Below are 20,412 nucleotides of genomic sequence, written 5' to 3'. Positions count from 1 at the left end.
GTTAGAGCTTTAGCATTTTATTTTAGACCAACAGGATCCAAAAAGAAAACAGAGCCCGAGAACGAAAAACTAAACCATGGCTACTTCTGTTGTACTGTGGCACATCCTAGAGTTGTGCCACAGAATCCTCTAGCATAAGATTTTCTACTTTAATGACCAGCAAAAGCCCCTTCTGTTGATGTATCTTGAAGGTGGGAGAAGCTTTTGGAAAAATTAAAAGTGCTTTGGTGTGGATCTTTGGGGGCGGCCTGTTTGAAAAGCTTTTTTCCCCTCTCTAGCGAATACAGAAGAAGCTGAACAGCTAGCATTACTGCTAGGAAGCTAAATGTCTTCTTGAAACTGTATACCTGTAATAACTGTTCAAATCATCTTTACAATGGAGAGAGTGGATTATTTAAACAACAGAAATGATAGACAATAGCAAGAAGATGAAGATAGCAAGGCTACCTGGCTAGCTAGATAATTTACCTCAGTTTGGCTTCAACACAAAATGGACACCATAGAGAATTTTTTAGTCATTCAGCCAGACAAAAACAGGGGTGTAGCCAGAACCTTTTCAATGATGGTCAGATTAGACCCAGAACTTTTTGGGGTGGCAAACTGTGAGGTAACATTATGAGAGAATATTGCACTATTAAACAAATGCATTTACCAAGCTGGAAAAAGTATTTAGCTTACATGGTTAATGACAGATGTTACTATATGATAGTCAATATTTGTTTGATAGTGTTTTGTTGATGTATTTTTGATAGTTACCTCATCTTAGCATTGTACTTCATATTATGTAGCTCACAGAGCAGCATTACTGACCTGTACTGGGTAAATTATTAGTTTAAGATGAACAAGATAATAGCATTAATAATCAGTTAATCACATTTTTTTTATATATTTTCACTCTGAAACAGTGATTTTATCCCATTTTCCCATTACGCTATGTGAAAAATATTGTACATTTTGCTCCCTGAACTCTCTGCTGAACATTGAAATCTTCAGTTACAGTGATGTTACAGTAATCCACGTACAGCAGAACATATAATACTCCAATGTAGAGATTTATTTAGGTGCTTTTAATGCTTTTCTAATGTAAAAAGCCAATGTTAGCCACTTCCTTCAGCAAAACAAACAAGAATAAAGTTAAGGTTTTGAGTGGAATTTACTGTAGTGGCTGGAAGGGTGTCTACACCTCATGGTAGGATGGCACTGGCCATGTCTGGCAACCCCTTGCCTGAGCAACTGTGCTGAATAAAGACAGCATCACTGTTTTCTTTATGATTTTGTCAGTGAGGTAAGAGTAGCTAATGCTAGCTTCTCTGTATTTATTAGCTTATAGCTCAGTGGCTAGGCTATCACTCATTGTTTGACACTACAGATTCCCAGTGGCTGTTATATTTGCATAATGCATGTTTGTCATGGTAGTAATATGAAGTTAAACTGAAGTTCTATAGGGAAGTCAGTACTGGAGGACTTTTTTGTCCACTTTTGCTGCTTACATTGATGTAATAAAATGCTCAAAGGAAACAAGAAGCACAATTTGCTGTCAAAAAACATGATTTTATTATTATCTAAGATGTTCTATCAAGTACAAAAAGATAACTTTAGTTGCCACAGTCTGTTAAAAACATAGATATCCCCCCCCACCAAAATCTGTCTTCAGTCTTACTACAAATGAAGTGTCTAACAGATCTGCTGAATAAATTATACAGAATAATGTGAAACTGAGTGTGTTTTCCTTTACAAAACACCTTGGTGAACTTCCCCCCTGCGTTTAAATCGTTATGCCCACAATATGCAGCATTTTAATACAAAGGGTCATTTCACCTACATGTAAAATACATCTCAAAGATGCAAAAAAGAAAAAAGGACATATTTGTCGAAATATGAGGGAGGGTCAAACATAAGGGCACCAGTGCCTTCTTGTGACTACATGAAGTCTATGCGTTTGCTTGTGTAGATAAATGAATTAAACAGACACAGACTGGCCTGTTCGGTAAGGAGTGTATTTAGGCCTCATAGCTTATCACATGTAATAGTATATACATACATATATGTGTGTGTGTGTGTATATTTATATATATATATATATATATATATATATATATATATATACACACACACACACATATATGTATGTATGTATGTATTTATGTGTGTGTGTGTGTGTGTATAAAATATATATATGGCCACTTCATTAGAAACTCCTGCCTTGTAGCTTGTACACTTAGAGGTTAGCCCATCTGTTCATAAACATTTTTTGTTAGCCATCCTCTAGCACTTCATTAATGGTCATTGGAGGGTTGATAAATTGTGCAGCAGCAGATGGGCTGCAGTCTGTAATTGTAAACTTATATGGTGGACCTACAGCACTGTGCAAAAGTCAGAGACCACCCTTCATTTACTTAATATTCACTCAAAATGCCCATTACTGTATGTACAGGTTGTTCATTTTAACAGATATTTCTAAAGAGATCTAAAACAAAGCAACAGGTAATTCTGTCAATCCTTCCAGAAAATGCTACCAACATCTAAGACTGAACTTTGGAGGTGTGGCTGCAGATTTCTTTGAGAAACGGAAAGCAAATGAAAAGAATGGAAGCTGTAATAAAGGCAAAGAGTGGATCTATTTAGTTGTTGAGGCTTCTGTGTCATTTGTTTTCTGCTTTTTCCTGAAGCTGAAAAATGGCAATTTCTGGAAAGTAATTAAATGAAGAGTGGGCTCTGACTTTTTTCACAGAACTGTGTAAGGTTGGGGAGCTCATAAAGTGGACAGTGAGTGGAAATACAAGGCAGGGGTTTCTAATAAAGTGGACAGGGAATGCATTCAGCTTCGTTTGCTCTTGAAACTCTCCCTTGAAATACTGCCCTGAAATTCCAACAAGACAAATTCCAACAGTGTGTCTGTGTGAATTTCACATTATAAAGCCCCAAACATGATAAAAATGTCTAAGAATCTTTTTAAAACCTCCAACTAACCAGCAGTAAAAGATAAAAAATGCCTTCCTACCCCTGCGCTGTCTCAGAGAGCCACATGTACAGACCATAATGTATTTGTTTTTCCGCATTTCCGCACATTGGGGGTTCGAGGGAGGAAAAGCTGCATGACCCAAAGCTCCTTGAGATTTTTCTTTACATTAAGGTTTAATTGCCTCTTTTAGCTATTTTAGGACCGTCCTTCCTGAGGAACATTCCTATTCATGAGGACTTGGGAGTTTTTTTTGTGGTTTCACTGCTCTAAACAGTCGCAACAGTGAAAAGCTTATGACTGGAAAAGTAAAAAACAAAACAAAACAAAAAAATTGGTGTCAAAAACAACAAAACAATCCCCATAATATATATATCAAAGAGAACAGAATTATATACATAACTTGCATTATCTGAGCTCCATATTGTTTCCAAGCCTGGCTGGAGTATCAGTTGTGTGCTGCCAAGTGTGGTGGTGGAAGGTTTGAACGGGTTTAAAGCAGATGCACCTCTTTTGAGAGGCTAATAACAGAAAACAGTGATCTAAACTGATGTGAAAACAGCATTCAGCAGGTAGCTGGTTGAACAAAAGGAGGACGGAAGGACAGACTGGCCTCAGACTGCAGGAGAATGGATGCAGATTGATACAACAAACAGTAGAAATCTATAAAAATGGCCAAAATTCCACTTCATCTGGAAAAATGACCACAACAGTCTGGACAGTTCATAGGTTATGGTCCATCCTCGGCCAGAAAAGGCAGTCCTCCTTATTTACATATCCTCACTGTCTTGTCAAAACCTTGTATCTCTACTTTCTTTAATTTTTTCTTTGTTTATTTTAGACCATTTGTAACCGCTACCCTTTACACTGTGTGGACATTTCATGCTGAATGGACAAACAAATAGCCCGAAACTGTCTATCTGAAGTGAACCTTCTTCACATTCATTCGAACAGCTTGTGGAGGCCCTTTTTGCTTTTGTTAGTTTGCTGCTCGCTGACTTATCCATAGCTCTCCCACGAGCACTGTCTAGTGTCTGCTGAAGATGGTGAAGGTATCACTTTAAAAGCCATTTAAAAGCTGTATTTGAACGAGAGGGTTACAATCGCAAATTCTATCATAGCAACATACAGCTGAGCTTCAGCCTGGACTACGGCAGCTGGTGTCAAATAAGGAAAATGAGTTAATGGGCGATGTGGCAAAATGTATCACGATACCTCAAAAAGTTTTTTTGCACTACATGATGTAATGATATACATTTGATTTGATAAACTGGAACAGAAAAAGTAAGCCCACATTTTAAAAATACTATCAAAACTATGAATTTGATTATTTGTATTCAACATTTCACACACTGTGCTGCACTAATTCCAATTAAACAGGACTAATCATGCTCTCTTTGTAATCAAACATGCAGTAAGTGTATTTGTCCATGATATGCTCAGAAAAGTATATCACTGCTGTCAGATGAAAACCTTGCATCTCCATTTTTGTTATTTTTCAGTTTCTGACATAATCTGAAAATGCTTGTTGCCCTTTACATTGTGTGTAAATTTCATGAAGAACGGACCGAAAGAAATGACCCAAAACGACTTGGGGAAAAAAAAGTCTGGTTCTATAGACTTACATTAAAAGTAAAGTAGGTTTTCTCTACTGTAAAGTTACCATTTTGGAGATACAAGGTTTTCTTCCGACAACAGTGATATGACACTGTGATATAACTTATCACAATGATAAATACTGTCATATTGCCCAGCTCTAGTTAACGGTGCTAAAAGAATCAGTGGTGCTAATACTTTGTCACATTAATGAGCTATTAACACATGGACCAATAGAAGTGGTCCACAGTCATTCAGCTCATGGAGGCTCTGGAGGGGAACCGGACCTTTCCACTTTGCTGTTGCTTTTGTTAGTTTGCTGCTCATTGATGTATCCATAGGTTTCCATACGTCTGCTGAAGATATTGCTTTAAAAAAACATTTTAAAGCTGTATTTGAATAAAAGGATTACAATCGTGGATTCTATTAAAGCAACATACAGCACACTGCAGCTGGGCTTTAGCCTGGACTTCTACAGCTGATGTGAAATGTCATACGAGGAAAAAGAGTTAACTGCATTAAAAAATTGTGGCACTGAATAATTTATCATGTTAATGTGCTGTTAACAACAGAAATGGGCCAGAATTCCTCAGAATAAAATGTAGTTCCATTTAAAGTGAAGAACATTCTTTCTTTCCCTATTTTAGAGACACAAGGTTTTGTTATGACAGTGACAATATGTGACACTTTAAAAGAGCTAACTGATGCTCTTTTCCTCTTTTTTGCCTTGAAATGGTCCTGTAGCCCCTGATGACCACATCCTATTGACCAGTCCCTCACATCCTGTAACAGCAGGAGTTCCACTGGGGTGTGCATTGTGCTCCCTTAGTAGTCTCAGACAGGGCCTCATCACTGGGAGTACCGACTTCCCGGTTATACAGTTACCAAAGAGCTTAGGGGTGCTGTAGGTTAAGAAGCTGTAGACTGTAGTCTGTTGTTATGAGACCTACAGAATGCAGAAAACAAGAAACAGGAGGATGACAGCTGGAGTTACATTTTTTTTATTAAAAGCTTCACAGTAAAAAAAAAGGATGCCAGTGGGTCGTTTTCTTTAGCTTTTAATAACAACAGGAAAATAAAAAAAATAAAAAAGGTAGCAGCCATGCTGGTGTGAATCTATATTTCCTGTCCCTACTGTAATTAATGTTAGAATGGAGTTCATCAGAAATGTGATGTCCACATACCTATGGAACAAATCTATGGTCTCTATTCTGTAATGCTCCTTCACAAAAGGATTTTAATGCATAAAAATATTATGTACGAATACAAACTGAGGTAAAAGACTAACAAATTAGGTCATTTAACATTTCCAAATGTCCGAATAAGGACAAGTATGTTACAAGATTTGTGAGGTAAGCCTGTTTTCACACCGCTGGTGTGTGAAAATGTATATATATATATATAAAAAAAAGCTTATCTAGACAAGTTTCTAAAGTACTAAATACATTACACTGAGGCCCATCACTGAAACTCAGTGGAAAACATACTTGATGATGTAAATAAATGTACTTTGATAAGTTTAAAAAAAAAAAAAGAAAAAAGTAGCTTTTCTCCCTTGATTGCACGAGTTACCGACATGGCTGCCACTTTATGATCGGTCACTCCATCTGCCCATATCGCCCCCACACTGCTTTTGGTTTGATTAGAGGGGGGTTTGTCCATACAAAAATGTCATGCTGTTTTTTTCTTTTCGTAAAGAAAAACACAGCTGAGGTCCACCACTGGCTAGCTTAGAGTGACCCAGGCATCATAATCTGTGAATATGAGAGAGAGGGAGGGAGAGGGAGAGGGAGAAAGGGAGAGAGAGAGAGAGAGAGAGAGAGAGAGAGAGAGAGAGAGAGAGAGAGAGAGAGAGAGAGAGAGAGACAGAGAGAGAGTGAGAGAGAGAGAGAGAGAGAGAGAGAGAGAGACAGAGAGAGAGAGAGAGAGAGAGAGAGAGAGAGAGAGAGGCAGGTTGACGTATGAAAATGCATGCAGAACACAACTGAACTGTGTGGAGAAAATTATGCATATGATAATACTAAAATTAATAATAATAACAAAATAAGCATCCACCTGAAGAGCTAGTGTACTGACACTACATACTGTCGTTCAGTAACTAGCAGTGCAAAATAAAAATGTGCAATGGTAAAATGAAAATATGACATACTAGGGCTGTCAAATGATCAAAATAATTAATCACAGTATTTCTGTACAGTTAATCACGATTAATCTTGCCTTATTTTGTACAGTTAATCTTGAGGTGAACACAGAAACTGAACATGAAAGTCAAGTGATTTCCAAAGTCAGACGTTATGCTGTTGCAGCTTAAAAGTAATATACACTTTTAATACACACATTTTTGCGTAGTTTTGTAAAAGTAAATGTATTTATCGATTTAGTTTATTGGATTTTTATATAAATTTTAAATTATTATTTTTATTTATAGTTTCCTAAGAAAAGCATGGATTGGAACTGGAAGACACACACACACACACACATATACAGTACACTTACATCATATATTGCCTATACTGAATGATATTACAATATAGTAAAAAAACAGTAATGACTGATGTACTAATTGATGTACTGAGACAATGTAATTTCGTTCTCTTTACTTCTTTTTAAAAATATGTACATATCCGATAGTGATACAAAGTGAATTCTGTATTTCTTTTTATTTTTTAAAGACTTCTCCAGTAATAATAATAATAATAATAATAATAATAATAGAATAAACATCTAAGTTCCACAGTGACTGCAGTTTCCCATTTTAGTCACTGAAGTCCAGTGAGAGCAACTGTATCTGCACGTACCAACCAGTGATTAAATGTATCATATATAAGTCGATGGTTCAACTCTGGTGACTATAGACTCTCTCTGTCATTCATACAGCTCACAGGTTCTTGTTACATTGGAGGCTCTCGAGAGGAACTGGAGCTCCACCAAGCTTTAAAAGCCATTTAAAAGCTGTATTTCAATAAAAGGGCTACAATCACGCAACATACAGCGTGCCATGGCTTCAGCCTGCACTGCTACACATGGTATGAAAGGTCAAAGTCAGAAAACGAGTCAAGTGCATTTAAAAAGATGAGTGGTGTTAAATATAATTTATTAATTTATTATTACTTTGTCAACTTTCACAGCCCTAACTGATTATTTGCATTGAAATACGCAAACAAGAGGCACTTTGTGTTAAACGTTACAAAAAGTAAAGCAATGTCTATTTGATGTAAGAGGAAAAATAAGAGTGAAAAGTGAAAAAGCAGCTTGGCAAAAAGAGCAAGCATGATCCAGAATTCAAAGACAGAGTTAAAATAAACGTCAAAAAGAGAGAAAGGTGATAGACTCATGAAATGAGACAGAGAGGACAAAGTAAATAGAGGAGAAGAGAGGAGTGTTAGAGAGAGAAACAGAGAGAGTCAGGTGCCCAATCTAAATCTCTGGACTCTGGTCTCAATGACTTTAGGCCTACATTCTGTGATGTTCACTGAAGTTCTCACTGTCATCACATCTAATCTGCAAGGCTGCAGGGCTGCAAGCGTATACAATGCACTAATGACATTATACTTCAGCTGAACTTCTTTCCATAGTTGATATTCACACTAAAATCTGCACATCTAGACAAACTGTGTATTACTTAATTTGAAAGATATTCATCTTTTGTTTAAAGCTATGTAAGTTTTGGGGATTTGGAGACCTCTCTGGTGGAAATGTATAATTGCATGCAAAATGGGAAAGAACATTTTGTAGTGTGGGTTGTGCTTGAGAACCCAGCTCAGAGCAGATCAGTCCGATGAGTGGAAGAGAATTCAAAGAGAACTCAGTCTAAACTTGGTGAGGGACGTGTCTTCCAAGGATGTGAGTAAATTATCTACTACTATCATAATATCTTCATCATTGTAATGTTGATTTTGCTTTTGAGACCTAAACATCGAGCCAGACCTTCTCTTTGCGCCTGTTTATGCAACATGAATATATAAAGACGCTTAAATTATTATTTCAGGGTGACTCACAGCACCACATGTCAGTATGTTTTTTTTCTTCTCACTCAATAATGCTACTTCTTTTAATTATAACAAAAAATCATGCATAGTGCAGCTTAAAATAAAAAAAAAAAAACTGTATTTATTATTATTATTATTTGTAACTCCTCCCATTTTATTTGTCATGTGCGTTTCCCTATGAATCTAAGCGAATTTCTATGCTAACAGTCCTACGGACTTGCTCAGTAATGTGCACATAAAGTCAGCGAGTCTGCAAGTCCGGAGAAGGCCGGAGATTTAGATTAGGCATGTTTGTGTGTGCGCGTTATTTTCCTTTTTACCTGCAAGATTTGAAGGCTTTGAGCTTCTGGACGAAGAAGGTCTCCAGCACCTCAGCGCACTGATAAAAGGGTGAGTCGCTGGGGTTGTAGTAACGACAATTATCAAAGATTCTGGTCATGTCTGCTACATAGTCCGTCAGTTTACTGTAATAGCGCTTCAACAGACGTTCCTCCATCGTAGACAGATCTGTGTGTGAGAGAGAGAGAGAGAGAGTGAGAGAGAGAGAGAGAGAGAGAGAGAGAGAGAGAGAGAGAGAGCGCATTTCTTTGAAAACTATGGACAAATGTGGAAGGATGTCAATAAACAACTTACTCCAACACACTTACAGTTAAGCTTTAGAAGTAATTCAATTATTCTACTACACATCTGATGTACACATAATACACCACTGATAATTATATTATTTATTATGCAAGGAATTACATTTATATTCTATATCAACAGTTTAAATTCAAACAATGACAAGAAAATAGCAAGAATGTAAAAGATGATTTCTCTTGTTGTACATCAAACCAACTTTTAAATGAGCTTTTTTCAAATTCAAAGAAAACTGCTGCCCCTTTAAGTATGCTTCCATTCACATGCATTTACAAGACCTGTTAGTCTGGATGCTGAATTGGTGGATTTCAGACTTAATCATGTTACAAATGTCATGTTCTTAAAAGGGAATTCCACCATTTTTGAAGAAAAAAAAAAAAGTGTATTTCCACTGTTGAAATGTAATAAAGTAATTCAGAGTGTTTTGATGTGAAACGGTGGATTGTAGAGAATCATACTGACTCAAATTTAGCCATTTTAGAGCGTGCTGTTTGGTTCCCTTGGTCCGGACCAAAGCAGAAAATGATCCACAGTTCAAGTTCTGGTTCTCCAACCACTGACAAAAAGACTAAAGATATAAACAAAAGCCATACGGAAGAAAAGCCACACACACAAAATAGTGACTGGGCAGATTTTATGACGTGGCATTAGAAACAGTAACTATGATAATACCCCATAAACTTTCTGAATTTGCTCATACTCAGGCTTAACTGAGCTTGTATGTCTTATTTTATCCGTGTCACTATAATTACTGATTCAGCGCTCACAAAGCGATGATAAACACACCCACTTGTCCAAACAGTACTACAAAATAAACCTGTTGCAGGTACAAAAAGAGAAAAAGAGACGGCAGCTGATTGTGAGCTCGAGTCATTTAGATTTCTTTGTAATGTTTTGCGTCTGAAACATGGAGTTATATATTCCCTGTTTGAATGGAGCGATCGGCGATCTGTTCTCCTGTGACAGATCTGAGTGTGAGTGACGAGATAAGTGGCCTAACTGTACTGTCCTACAGCGAACTCACCTCTTTTCTTACACCCCAACAAGTTTTAGCAGCGTTGAATCACATCTACTTCACACAACTACAGTCATATTTTAGTATTAGTGTGTTCCTAAGCAATGAAAGTGAAAGAAAGAAGTGGGTTCATGCAAGTTACAGCCCTGATTTAAACAAAAGAGCTGCGTGGCACTGGAGTGTGGGAGAACACTAGCTTCCCAGGCTAGCTGTTTTTAGCAGCTGGATAACTTGAAGCAGTGCTCCGTAACTCGCACAGCATGGTGAACGGATGTGACTGTAGATCAAACAAGACAAAAAGTATAGATTTCAGTTTAAGTGTAGTTAAAAGGAGGACTCTTTGTCTTGTGTGAGAGAATCACACTGCAGTTAATGCTTTTACACAGCGAGCGTCAGATATATCGCGGTTCACCCCTCAAACAACTATGATAGAATAGAGAAATACAGATGTCTGCCAGCTGGTGTTTGAATACTGTGATGTGCTCTGACATGGATGTGGTAGGAGTGATGGCAGTAAGGCAGTGTGATCCATCACTGACATATGGAGCCAGCTAGTGTTTGCTGTTCGTACTAAGCTGATGTTGAGAAGCTAAACAGTTTAGCACTTGTAACCAGATAGCCTAACACTCGTCACCAAACAGCAAAAAACAATCTGTTTTCTTTCTTAAATTATGAATATTACAAAAACTGCGGCCGTGCTTTTCCAGCTGGTGAAACAGCTAACCAGACACTTTCCCCCACTCTCCCATGACAGATCTGTGAAATGTTCCACTGTTGGCGAGTGTTTGTCATGTTCTGACTATAAAGGATAGTTAAAACAGCAATTAACCACTCAGGAGCAAAAATCAGCTTGAAAGAAATAATGATGTGACATTTATCGTGATATGTTTCGATATCGAATGACCTCCCAGCTCTAATCACCACACTTGTGAACAATTCTGACTCTAAAATGGAGCATTTCACATCAAACCACTGATTTTCTCTTAAATTTAATTATGAAGAAATTTTGATAAACTGCTTGAATTCCCCTAATCAGCCATTATGATTCATTTCCAATAAAACCTATGCTAAACCTAACTAAGGTGCTGAACTAAGATGCCGTTCTCCTGTAAACACAGGCTTGCAATGCCTGGAAAACCACCCTGAACAACTGCAGCCTTCATAAGCACTGCTACCAGTGAACAGAGAGAGAGAGGAAGTGAGGCAGAGTAAGAAATCTAAACAAACAGATCACCTTCACACCTCACAGATCTAACCCAGATCAGCCAAATCAAAGACACTCACTCTCTCTCTGTCTGCTTTTAACTCTTCACACTCTCCCTCACTTCACTCATTCTTTACTCTGTCCTTCCCACACTCCTTCTCTCCCTCACTCCAGTTCTCACCCTCAATCACTCACAATCCCATCCCATATGTAGTCAGTCAAGACATGTCTCGTGTCTAAAGTTTATTTTATTTAGTTTTGCACTGGAGCTATGAGGCTAATGTAGCTAACAAATGAAGACATATGATGTACTATTATCTAATAATTAGAGGGAGGAATTGTATAAATTTTATCTTTGTCAAATTTTTCAGCAATAAAACGACTGCTTACCCATAGGCTCCTTTATTACTCCATAGTAATCAGGTGCATCTTCTGGATCCACCGGCTCCAGGAAGGGCCACGACATTTTATGAGCCTTGAGAGAGAGAGAGAGAGAGAGAGAGAGAGAGAAAGAGGGAGAGAGAGAGGGAGGGAGAGAGAGAGAGAGAGAGAGAGAGAGAGAGAGAGAGAGAGAGAGAGAGAGAGAGACAGTGAGAGAGAGCGAGCGCGAGAGAGCGAGAGAGAGAGAGAGAGACAGAGATAGCGAGAGAGAGCGAGCGAGCGAGAGAGGGAGAGAGAGAAAGAGAGGGAAAGAGAGAGACAGAGACAGAGAGAGAGCAAGAGAGAGAGAGAGCGAGAGAGAGAGAGACAGAGACAGAAAGAGAGAGCAAGAGATAGCGAGAGAGCGAGCAAGAGAGAGAGAAAGAGAGAGAGAGAGAGAGAGAGAGAGAGAGAGAGAGAGAGAGAAAGAAAGAGAGAGAGAGAGAGAGAGAGCATATTGAGTCTAAACTATAGAATGCAGCTACTTCAACCCAAAACAAACAAACAAAAAACCCCTTCAAAAGGAGGGCACAGTAAGAATGAGAGAGATGGAATAAAGAGAGAAACATACATGGAGGAACAAAGAACAGAAATAATAATTAAAAAAACCAAAACACTCTCCTGGGAAGCCTTCCAAAGTTCAGGCTGATCAGATAAAGCAGAGAGGAAATGGCGGTTTATTTTACTATCAGAAATAAAAAAGATAGGAAGAAGGAAAAAAGATAGACAGCGAGATGGAGGCAGACTCAGAAAGAGTAAGTGGGTTGGTGAGATCCAATATTTGTCCAAACGTATCCAGACACCCCTTTTAACTGGGACAATTTAAGCTGACTGCTGATAAAGCTTGAATCATCTCCATAGAAAACCATTCACCAATAGAATGGGATGCTTGGAAGCCACACAAGAGCCTAAGGTCACCATGAACAATGCAAATTGTGGGCTGGAGGGGTATAAATCCCCCCAGCATTGAGCTGTGGAGCAGTGAAATTGCGTTCTCTGGAGTGATGGAGCTCCATCCAATACCTTGGGGATGAGCTGGAATGAGCCAGAACTGATCATCCAACATAAACCTTACTAATGCTCAATCAAATCCTCACAGCAATGTTCCAACATCAAGTGTAAAGCCTTCCCAAAAGAGTAAAGGCTGTTACTGCAGCAAAGGGGGGCAAACTCTCTATTAATACCCTTCATTTCAGAACACCGGATGAGCAGGCGTCTACAAACTTTTCAACATATGGTATAAAAGGAAATGTAAGAGGAGGGAGTTACAGCAAGAGACATAAAAAGTATGTATTAGGTGGTTCACATCAATTACATGAAACTGTAATTAGTAATTGAAAAGGCTGTGATCTGCTGACTGCACGTGAAGTGAAATGTGATGTTCTAGTCATGATCACCATGGCAACATATCAGATATCTATATGATTTAAGAATGGATCAAATCTGACTCTTTTTGTTTACACTGTGCTGAAAAAAGCATCTGTAAACAGATTCAGATTCAATCCTGTAATGTGAATGCAGCTTAACTGGTATGTGAAAAATACAGGTGTATGAGAGCAAAACTAAACTGAAGTGTTGTGGCCCTTAGCAACAAGTAAAGTGAACTTAGCTAGAGAGTGACATAGACAGACAGACAGACAGAAGGACAAACAGACCTGTAGTGAGCGCAGTATTCTCCGTAAGCCCTCGTAGTCTTTCTCTGTGAGTGGTGTGAGGACGGTCATGGCCTCCTGAGTGGACTGGCACTGTGGGCAGATGTACTCGTCGATGTGCGTCGCTTCACTCTGCAGAATCCCCACACAGCGACCGTGATACCAGTTCTGACAGCGATCACAGCCGATATAAAACCTGTCACAAAGCAGCTCTGTTTAACACCACCAGCAGGGCCACTTTACAACCAATCTATGCTTTCCAGTAAAAGTCTGTAGATGATGTGCATCCATTGGCAAAGGTTTCCAAGGTTTTGCCAGCCTGAAGTAACTACGTGCTAATCCTTTTGGTTGCGTTCATACTCGACACTCAGCTTTATCAAAGTGTCTTCCTTGGTATGAAGAGCAGGTTTTAAATAATGATTCGAAAGGTTTTTTTTAAATCAAATTCTTGTTTGCTTTGGTCCAAATATGGTTAAGGCACCTGAAATGTTTGAGTGCTGTTGAGTGCTGGTATCACAAGAAGGGGATAAAATGAGTGGCCTTTGGCTTTATTCAAGAGGTAGGACTTCTATCAGCCTTTAATTTTTGCAGCGTTGCCAAAGACAACTGACAAGATCTAAACAGCTTTCTACTTAATATGTTAGGCTATTGTAAACAGTCAAAGAAAACATGCTTGTTTAGTAAAAAAAAGCTAGACTTTATGACAAAAAAAACAGCAAAACAAAACTTTAAACACATGATTAAACATGTTTTACCTAAAAACAAAGCCAATTATAACATCAACCTGGTAATGGGATTCTCAAAGGAGAAACATTCCTAATAATGTCATTTAGTCCATTTATTTGCATGCAAAAATCATCTCACCAAACATATACTGCTGTCCTATCAAAATCTTACTTAGTTTGCATTGAAATCCATATGCTTACTGAATAATAAACCTCAGTATGTAAAAAGGCTGAGATTTTAAGCTGCCATTTTGTGAACATTTCATTAGGAATGGACCAACAGAAATGATCCAAAGGTAACTTGGGCTAAAATCTCATTATGTAAACTGACATTCAAAATTAAGAGCCCGTTTCCTTCCTCTATAAAGTGACTAAATGCTTTTGAGTTTCTGCAACAACGATGGTGTAAAATTCAGAGAAGTCTTTTCCTCTCAGGCCGCGTCATGTCCCTCACACTTAATTTTATCAGATGGAGGCGCATGTTTCTCAGCCTTGTGCAACTCTTAACAGCTTCCATACAGCTCTGCCAAATGAGGCGACTCCTCTGAACCCCACAGTGCTAAGTTAATGTGATCTCTCTCTGTGGTTTTGTCAGGAGTAGTGTGTGTGTGTTGTGCTTAGTTTCACACACTTCATTACACTCAAACAGCTCCCTCAAACAATATGTTAAATTCAGCAAATAAACAGCAACTGTGCATTGAAATGTGAAGAAGTGTGTTCTCTGTAGAGGATGTGTAAACGTCCTTTCATTTAGCATATCAACAATACACACCTTTTGAGCAGGGGCGCTCTAAGTTTTGCATACAAAAAGCTTTTGTGTAAATACTGTGACTGCAATACACACTGCCATTTCTCAAAAACAAGTAAATCTGACCATTTCACATGGTTATTTTCCACACAGTTATTCGTCTTATTGAAAAATAATGCATTTAAAATTGGACTACATTAAATATAAAAAAACCAAACAAGGCGACTATAAGAATCTAATTTCTGAGAGCAGTTAGCAGCTCTATCACACACCCACACCCGACACTCACTGTGCTTCGTCGTAGGGAGTTCTGCAGATGCAGTAAAGCTCCTCTGCGCTCCCCTCCTGCACACGTTTGCACTCCACACACACATAATCATCCATCTTCTTCGCCTGCTTCTCCGTGATACCCACACAGTCACCGTGGTACCAGTTAGTGCATAAATCACAGCCTATATAGAACCTACAAGGGCGAGGGGAAGAGGGTGGGGGGCAGGGACAGAGTAAGACTCCTTCATTTGCAAAGATTCACGACCTGGTTTGCTAGGTTCAAAAAGACATTCCTGCATTTGCTTAGCTTTCTGACACAGAGAAGGCTGTTAGGGGAAAGGCAAGATGCTCTAGTAGAAGTCAGAGACCACCTATCAAAATAGCTGTTAGGTACAAGCCATGCATTTTTCAGGAGATACTTCTGAGGAGATTAGATATAAGATAATCCATTTTTATAAGGAAGGACAAAGCCAAAGAAAATTAAGTGGAAAAAATTGGTTTCCAAAACTGGAGTTCAAAAAATGACATGCAAGACCTGGTAGACCACCAAAACTGTCCCATCAGATAAACAGCAGTTAAAGCTTTCATTTTTGAGAGAGAGGAGAAAATCAAGCTCCACTCTTGCAAAAAAGAGCAAGAAACATATATTTAACAGTATATTACACAGAAGCCTTAACAACTGTGTTGCACTTTTGCTTTCATTCTTTTCAGACTCGCTTTCAGTTTCTTAAAGAAATCTGCAAGGATATGTTTCCACACCTCCAAAGGTTCAGTCTTAAAAGCTGGTTGATCATTTTCTGAAGCAATCCAAACACATTCAGTGATGTTGAGGTCTGGACTCTGGGGTGGTCAGTCCATTGTTCATCTTCTTTGTTTGATGTGTCTCCTTTTCTCAGTTAGGTCTTGAACAGCTACACATCCTTTCAGGCCCACAGCGCTGAGTTGTCTTCTCACAGTGGAAGGATGGACAGAAACACCTGTGGATTTTTTGCACATCTGAAGCAGCTTGATTTTCTACTCACTCTGAAAGATGGGAGCTTTAAGTGCTGTTTATCTGATGGGGACAGTTTTGGTGTCTACCAGGTCTTGCACAGTTGTTAGGAGTCTCGCTTTGTCTGTGTGTTTTAATAACTCCAGTTTTGGAAACTCCAAAACTTCCTTCCTTATGCAAGTAGATAATCTTATTTTTAATCTCAGAAATATCTCCGGAAAAATGAAAAACGTGTACTTAATGGCTGTTTTGACGGGAAATTAAATAAATGAAGGTCTATGACTTTTGCATAGTCCAGCACAGTACAAGAACGCCACAGTTAAAAAAAGTTCAGAAAGTTAGCAGCCTATCACAGCACCTGTAATATTTCTTGCTCTTTATTTCAGGCCTCTAAAGCCTTACTTAATTTACACAGTCAACTATACTGTATATATACACACTGTACAAGTGTATTATTAGTGATATTAGAACACTCCAGATCCAAGAAGGTGCAACATAAAAGCACTGAATATATCCACATCCTCCTTTTTCTGAAGTGTTGCTCGGTCACATACTTACTTGGTCTCATCATATGGAGTCTTGCAGATGCAGTAGAGCTTGGTGTCCTTCTTGCTTTCTCTTGAGGTAGTGGTGATCATCTTCTTCTTCTTCGTCTTGGCTGCGCTTTCGTCCTCTAGCTTGCGTTTTTGTGCAGGGAGAGTGGTCGTGACCTGGGCAGCAGCAGCAGCGGCAGCAGCAGCAGCGGTAGCGGCGGCGGCGGCAGCTGCAGCGGCCTGAGCTTGCTCTCTTTCTCGCTGAATCTTCAACAAGTCTTGCCTCAACTCCTCCTGTAGAGAGCATGCAAAGGACACAGTAATATGGTATTATAGCAGTCTAACAAATATACTCATGTAGTCATCAATGGTCTGCAAACTGGTCTCTGAAGTTTGTTTCTATAGCTTTGCGCCAGAGCTATGAGGCTAATGTAGCTAACAAGCAAGGGAAGTTTACACCCACCAGTTAGCCTTGTGACGACTGATATCTTAAAAAACAGACAAACAGATAAATGCTCTTTTTGTTTTTAGCTATGCGAGGTACTTCTGTCTGTTTTTGCAGATAACAGTGACCCTGTTTACACCTGGCTGTTTGATGTGACTTGTATCTGGATTATGCTATGTTGTGTATAATATGTAAATCAACTGGTAAAGTGTTGAGAATAATTAGCCTCCTGTATTAGTCATCACGACCCAAAAAGGTTAAAACGTAATGCATTGTAGTGAGATGGTGAATAATGACGAAGCTAAGTAAAGATTTACCAAACTGCCGTTTTGTTTTAATCCGCATATGCAGAACAGCACAGGGAGGAATCACAGTATTGGAAGTACTGTATACTTTTCTATTACTTGTTAGCTACATTAGCCTCATAGCACCAATGAAAAACTAAAAGACACCAAACATCTCTTGGCTGTTCAACTGTATTTGGCGTAAAAGAAAAACAGCATAGAAACAGCAGATCTTTTAAGTCTACCTGGTTTATTACATTATCTCTGATTTTAGATCCCCAGACTTACCTACAGGGCTACATTACCTTGAGTCTATCATTCAAACTCCCCTACCTATGTTACTTTATCTTGCCCATGTCACTTGCCCCACACTCACCTGGACCTCCTGCTGCAGCTGTCTGTCCAGCAGCGCTCTTTTCCTCAGGATCTCTGCTTTGAGCTGCTCTTTGCGCTTGCAAAGTAGGACTGAGAGTTTGCTGGCTGTTTGTTTGCTGCGTTTCTGCTCTACCGTCTCCTCCCGCTTCCGCTTCTTCGCCTCCTGACGCTCATCCTTATCGATCTTATCCAGGATGCACTTCATCACCTGGGCACACACGATCATCCTGGAAAAGATTCAGATCCACACTCAATTCTAAGCAAGGTGCTATTGATTTGTACAAATACGAATAATTATTTGGTAGATTCAGGGTTGTTCTGGGTAACTTGTGTTTGAATGTCAGTATGTGCCTTCACTCTAAATGCAAACCAAATTCAAAGAATTCCTGGACTAAATCCATTCTTGGAATTTGTATAAAATTCCACTGAAGCCACTGAAGTCAGGGAATGCGAATAAAATGTAAGTATGTAATTTTGTTGACTTATGTTGGTCTTGACGTTCCAAGATCAATATCTAATGGAAAGTTTATGACCTCAGTTGATTATAATCCGTTCAAACGGGCTCCACAAAACTACATCACTTCATACACCTAATAAAAGCATTAAATTCTGCAGGTTATCCTTAGAAGCAGTCACTAATTCTTTAACATACTGAAAATATAATATAATATAAGGCTAAAAATGATAGTCTGGCTAAAAATGTATGTTTTTAAACAAGAGCATGAAACCCATGCAGGTAAACAGTAGGTGAAGTAGGTGAAGCACTTAACATGGTAGAAGCCGTTAGCATGGTGAGGTGAACTACCACTCGAACCAAATGGGCTGGTTAGACACTAGAGGGCACTCCTGAGGGAGTCCCAAATAAATAAGTCTTTACAGAGCTTTTGTGCAATACTGTAATTTGTAAATGGTTCACTGTATATAGAATTAGCTCACCAATTTATTAGCAATTAGTAGTTGAAATGCCAACCAATCAACACTCAGTAACTGTAATGCCGACCAATCAGCACTCAGTAGCTGTACAGCCGACCGATCAGCACTCAGTAGCAGTTCAGCCAACCTATCAGCACTCAGTAGCAGTAATACCAATCAATCAGCACTCAGTAGCTGTACAGCCGACCGATCAGCACTCAGTAGCAGTTCAGCCAACCTATCAGCACTCAGTAGCAGTAATGCCAATCAATCAGCACTCAGCAGCTGTGACGCTAACCAATCAGCACTCAGTAGCAGTAATGCCAACCAGTCAGCACTCATTAGCTGTAATGCCAACCACTCAGTAGTCTTAATGCTAGCATTCTACAACGCAAAACAAGAAACACAGAAAAGTATTGGTAAGTTTTTATAGTTTTTTTAAAATGTAATATGCCATTCTACTTTCCGAAATTAAAGGTAATCCCTGCATGAAAGATTAAAACAATATTTAATTAACACTTTTAGCAATTTAGCTCCATTCACCCCATTCTTTAAAGACTTGCTTACACGTGCTCCAGTGTTTTGCAATAATTTCATGGTATAATGGAGAACTAGGAATAGTCAGGCTCCCCTTAGACTAGCACTGGTTATAGAAGACTAAAATGAAAAAAACGTGGTGGAAACAGTTGTAACATGTTAGCATGACTATAGGTGGCTACATGTAGAAACAGCTAGTTTCTACATGTTTTGTCTGAACTATCCCTTTAACTCCTGAAGCACATATTTACCCGTTTCAGGCCGGGAGAGCATGAGTGTGTGTTAGCAGGGCGTGTTTGTTATTTTATGTCGGAGATGTGTTATGGTGGCTGGGTGGGGGGATGTGATAGATACTCTTCCACTGGCTCTCACAACTCGGGCCGCATGTAGAAAAGGAAGGGGGTGGGATTGTGGGGGGGCACCAGCTGTGGAGGGCCAGAGGTCAATCGTGATTCCCAGACTCAACATGACACACAGCATGAAGTGTGGAGGGATGCAAGCAGAGAGAGGCAGAGAGCGAGAGAGGGACAGCCAAAGTGCTAAGAGAGGCTGAAACTGGGAGGACATTTGGTCAGCTCCAGGTGTAGTTTGGGTGTCTGTGGCTGAGTGTAATGCTGCATGCTGTGGTCCTGGGTTAAAACGGGGCTTTTCCAGCAGCCTCACTGCACAATGGAAAATATGACAAGCAGCGACCGGTCAGATGCAGGCTATACAGCAGGCACAGAGGGGACAGGGCGGGGTAGGTGTTGGAAGAGAATGAAGACTGATGGCATTAAAGCTGAGCAATATAGTTAAATATTATTCTACAATATATGTCTATATCGCCTGGATATCAATAATTACCCCTATTTATTATATGAAGTTCCTGATGCTTCAGTTTTATGCCTGAAGAGTGTTTTAGAACCACGAAGCAAAAAAATGTACGATTTCAAGGGAAATTCCATTGATTTTTTTTTTTTCTCATGAATTTGGTGGTTGAGATGTGAACAAAGTAATTCAGAGTAGTTTGATGTAAAATGATTCATGGTAGAGAAGCTTTATGATTTAATGATTTCTTTGAAGTAGTGGTGACAGGAACCAGGGGTTGCAAAATCTACAACGCAAATATAGTCATTTAA

The 20,412-nt window shown here is 39.1% G+C and overlaps 1 protein-coding gene across 5 annotated transcripts in view; it reads right to left on the bottom strand.

Annotated features, from left to right (window-relative positions):
- Positions 1 to 4,570: 4,570 nt before the first annotated feature.
- The window catches only part of LOC118807935 (nucleosome-remodeling factor subunit BPTF-like), a 74,710-nt gene continuing 58,868 nt past the window's right edge, over positions 4,571 to 20,412 (bottom strand). For 4 of the 5 annotated variants that reach the window (XM_036570129.1, XM_036570132.1, XM_036570131.1 and 1 more), the window contains 7 exons: positions 17,847 to 18,072; positions 16,767 to 17,035; positions 15,237 to 15,410; positions 13,478 to 13,670; positions 11,793 to 11,877; positions 8,865 to 9,051; positions 4,571 to 5,501 (listed from right to left, as the gene is read on the bottom strand). In XM_036570129.1, coding sequence (XP_036426022.1) covers positions 5,465 to 5,501; positions 8,865 to 9,051; positions 11,793 to 11,877; positions 13,478 to 13,670; positions 15,237 to 15,410; positions 16,767 to 17,035; positions 17,847 to 18,072 — 1,171 coding nt within the window. In that variant the 3' untranslated portion in view covers positions 4,571 to 5,464. The other variant, XM_036570130.1, reaches the window with a different exon arrangement.

Source organism: Colossoma macropomum, unplaced genomic scaffold, assembly GCF_904425465.1.
Source record: "Colossoma macropomum unplaced genomic scaffold, Colossoma_macropomum, whole genome shotgun sequence".
NCBI lineage: Eukaryota > Metazoa > Chordata > Actinopteri > Characiformes > Serrasalmidae > Colossoma > Colossoma macropomum.
This window is presented reverse-complemented; position numbering and strand designations above follow the sequence as displayed.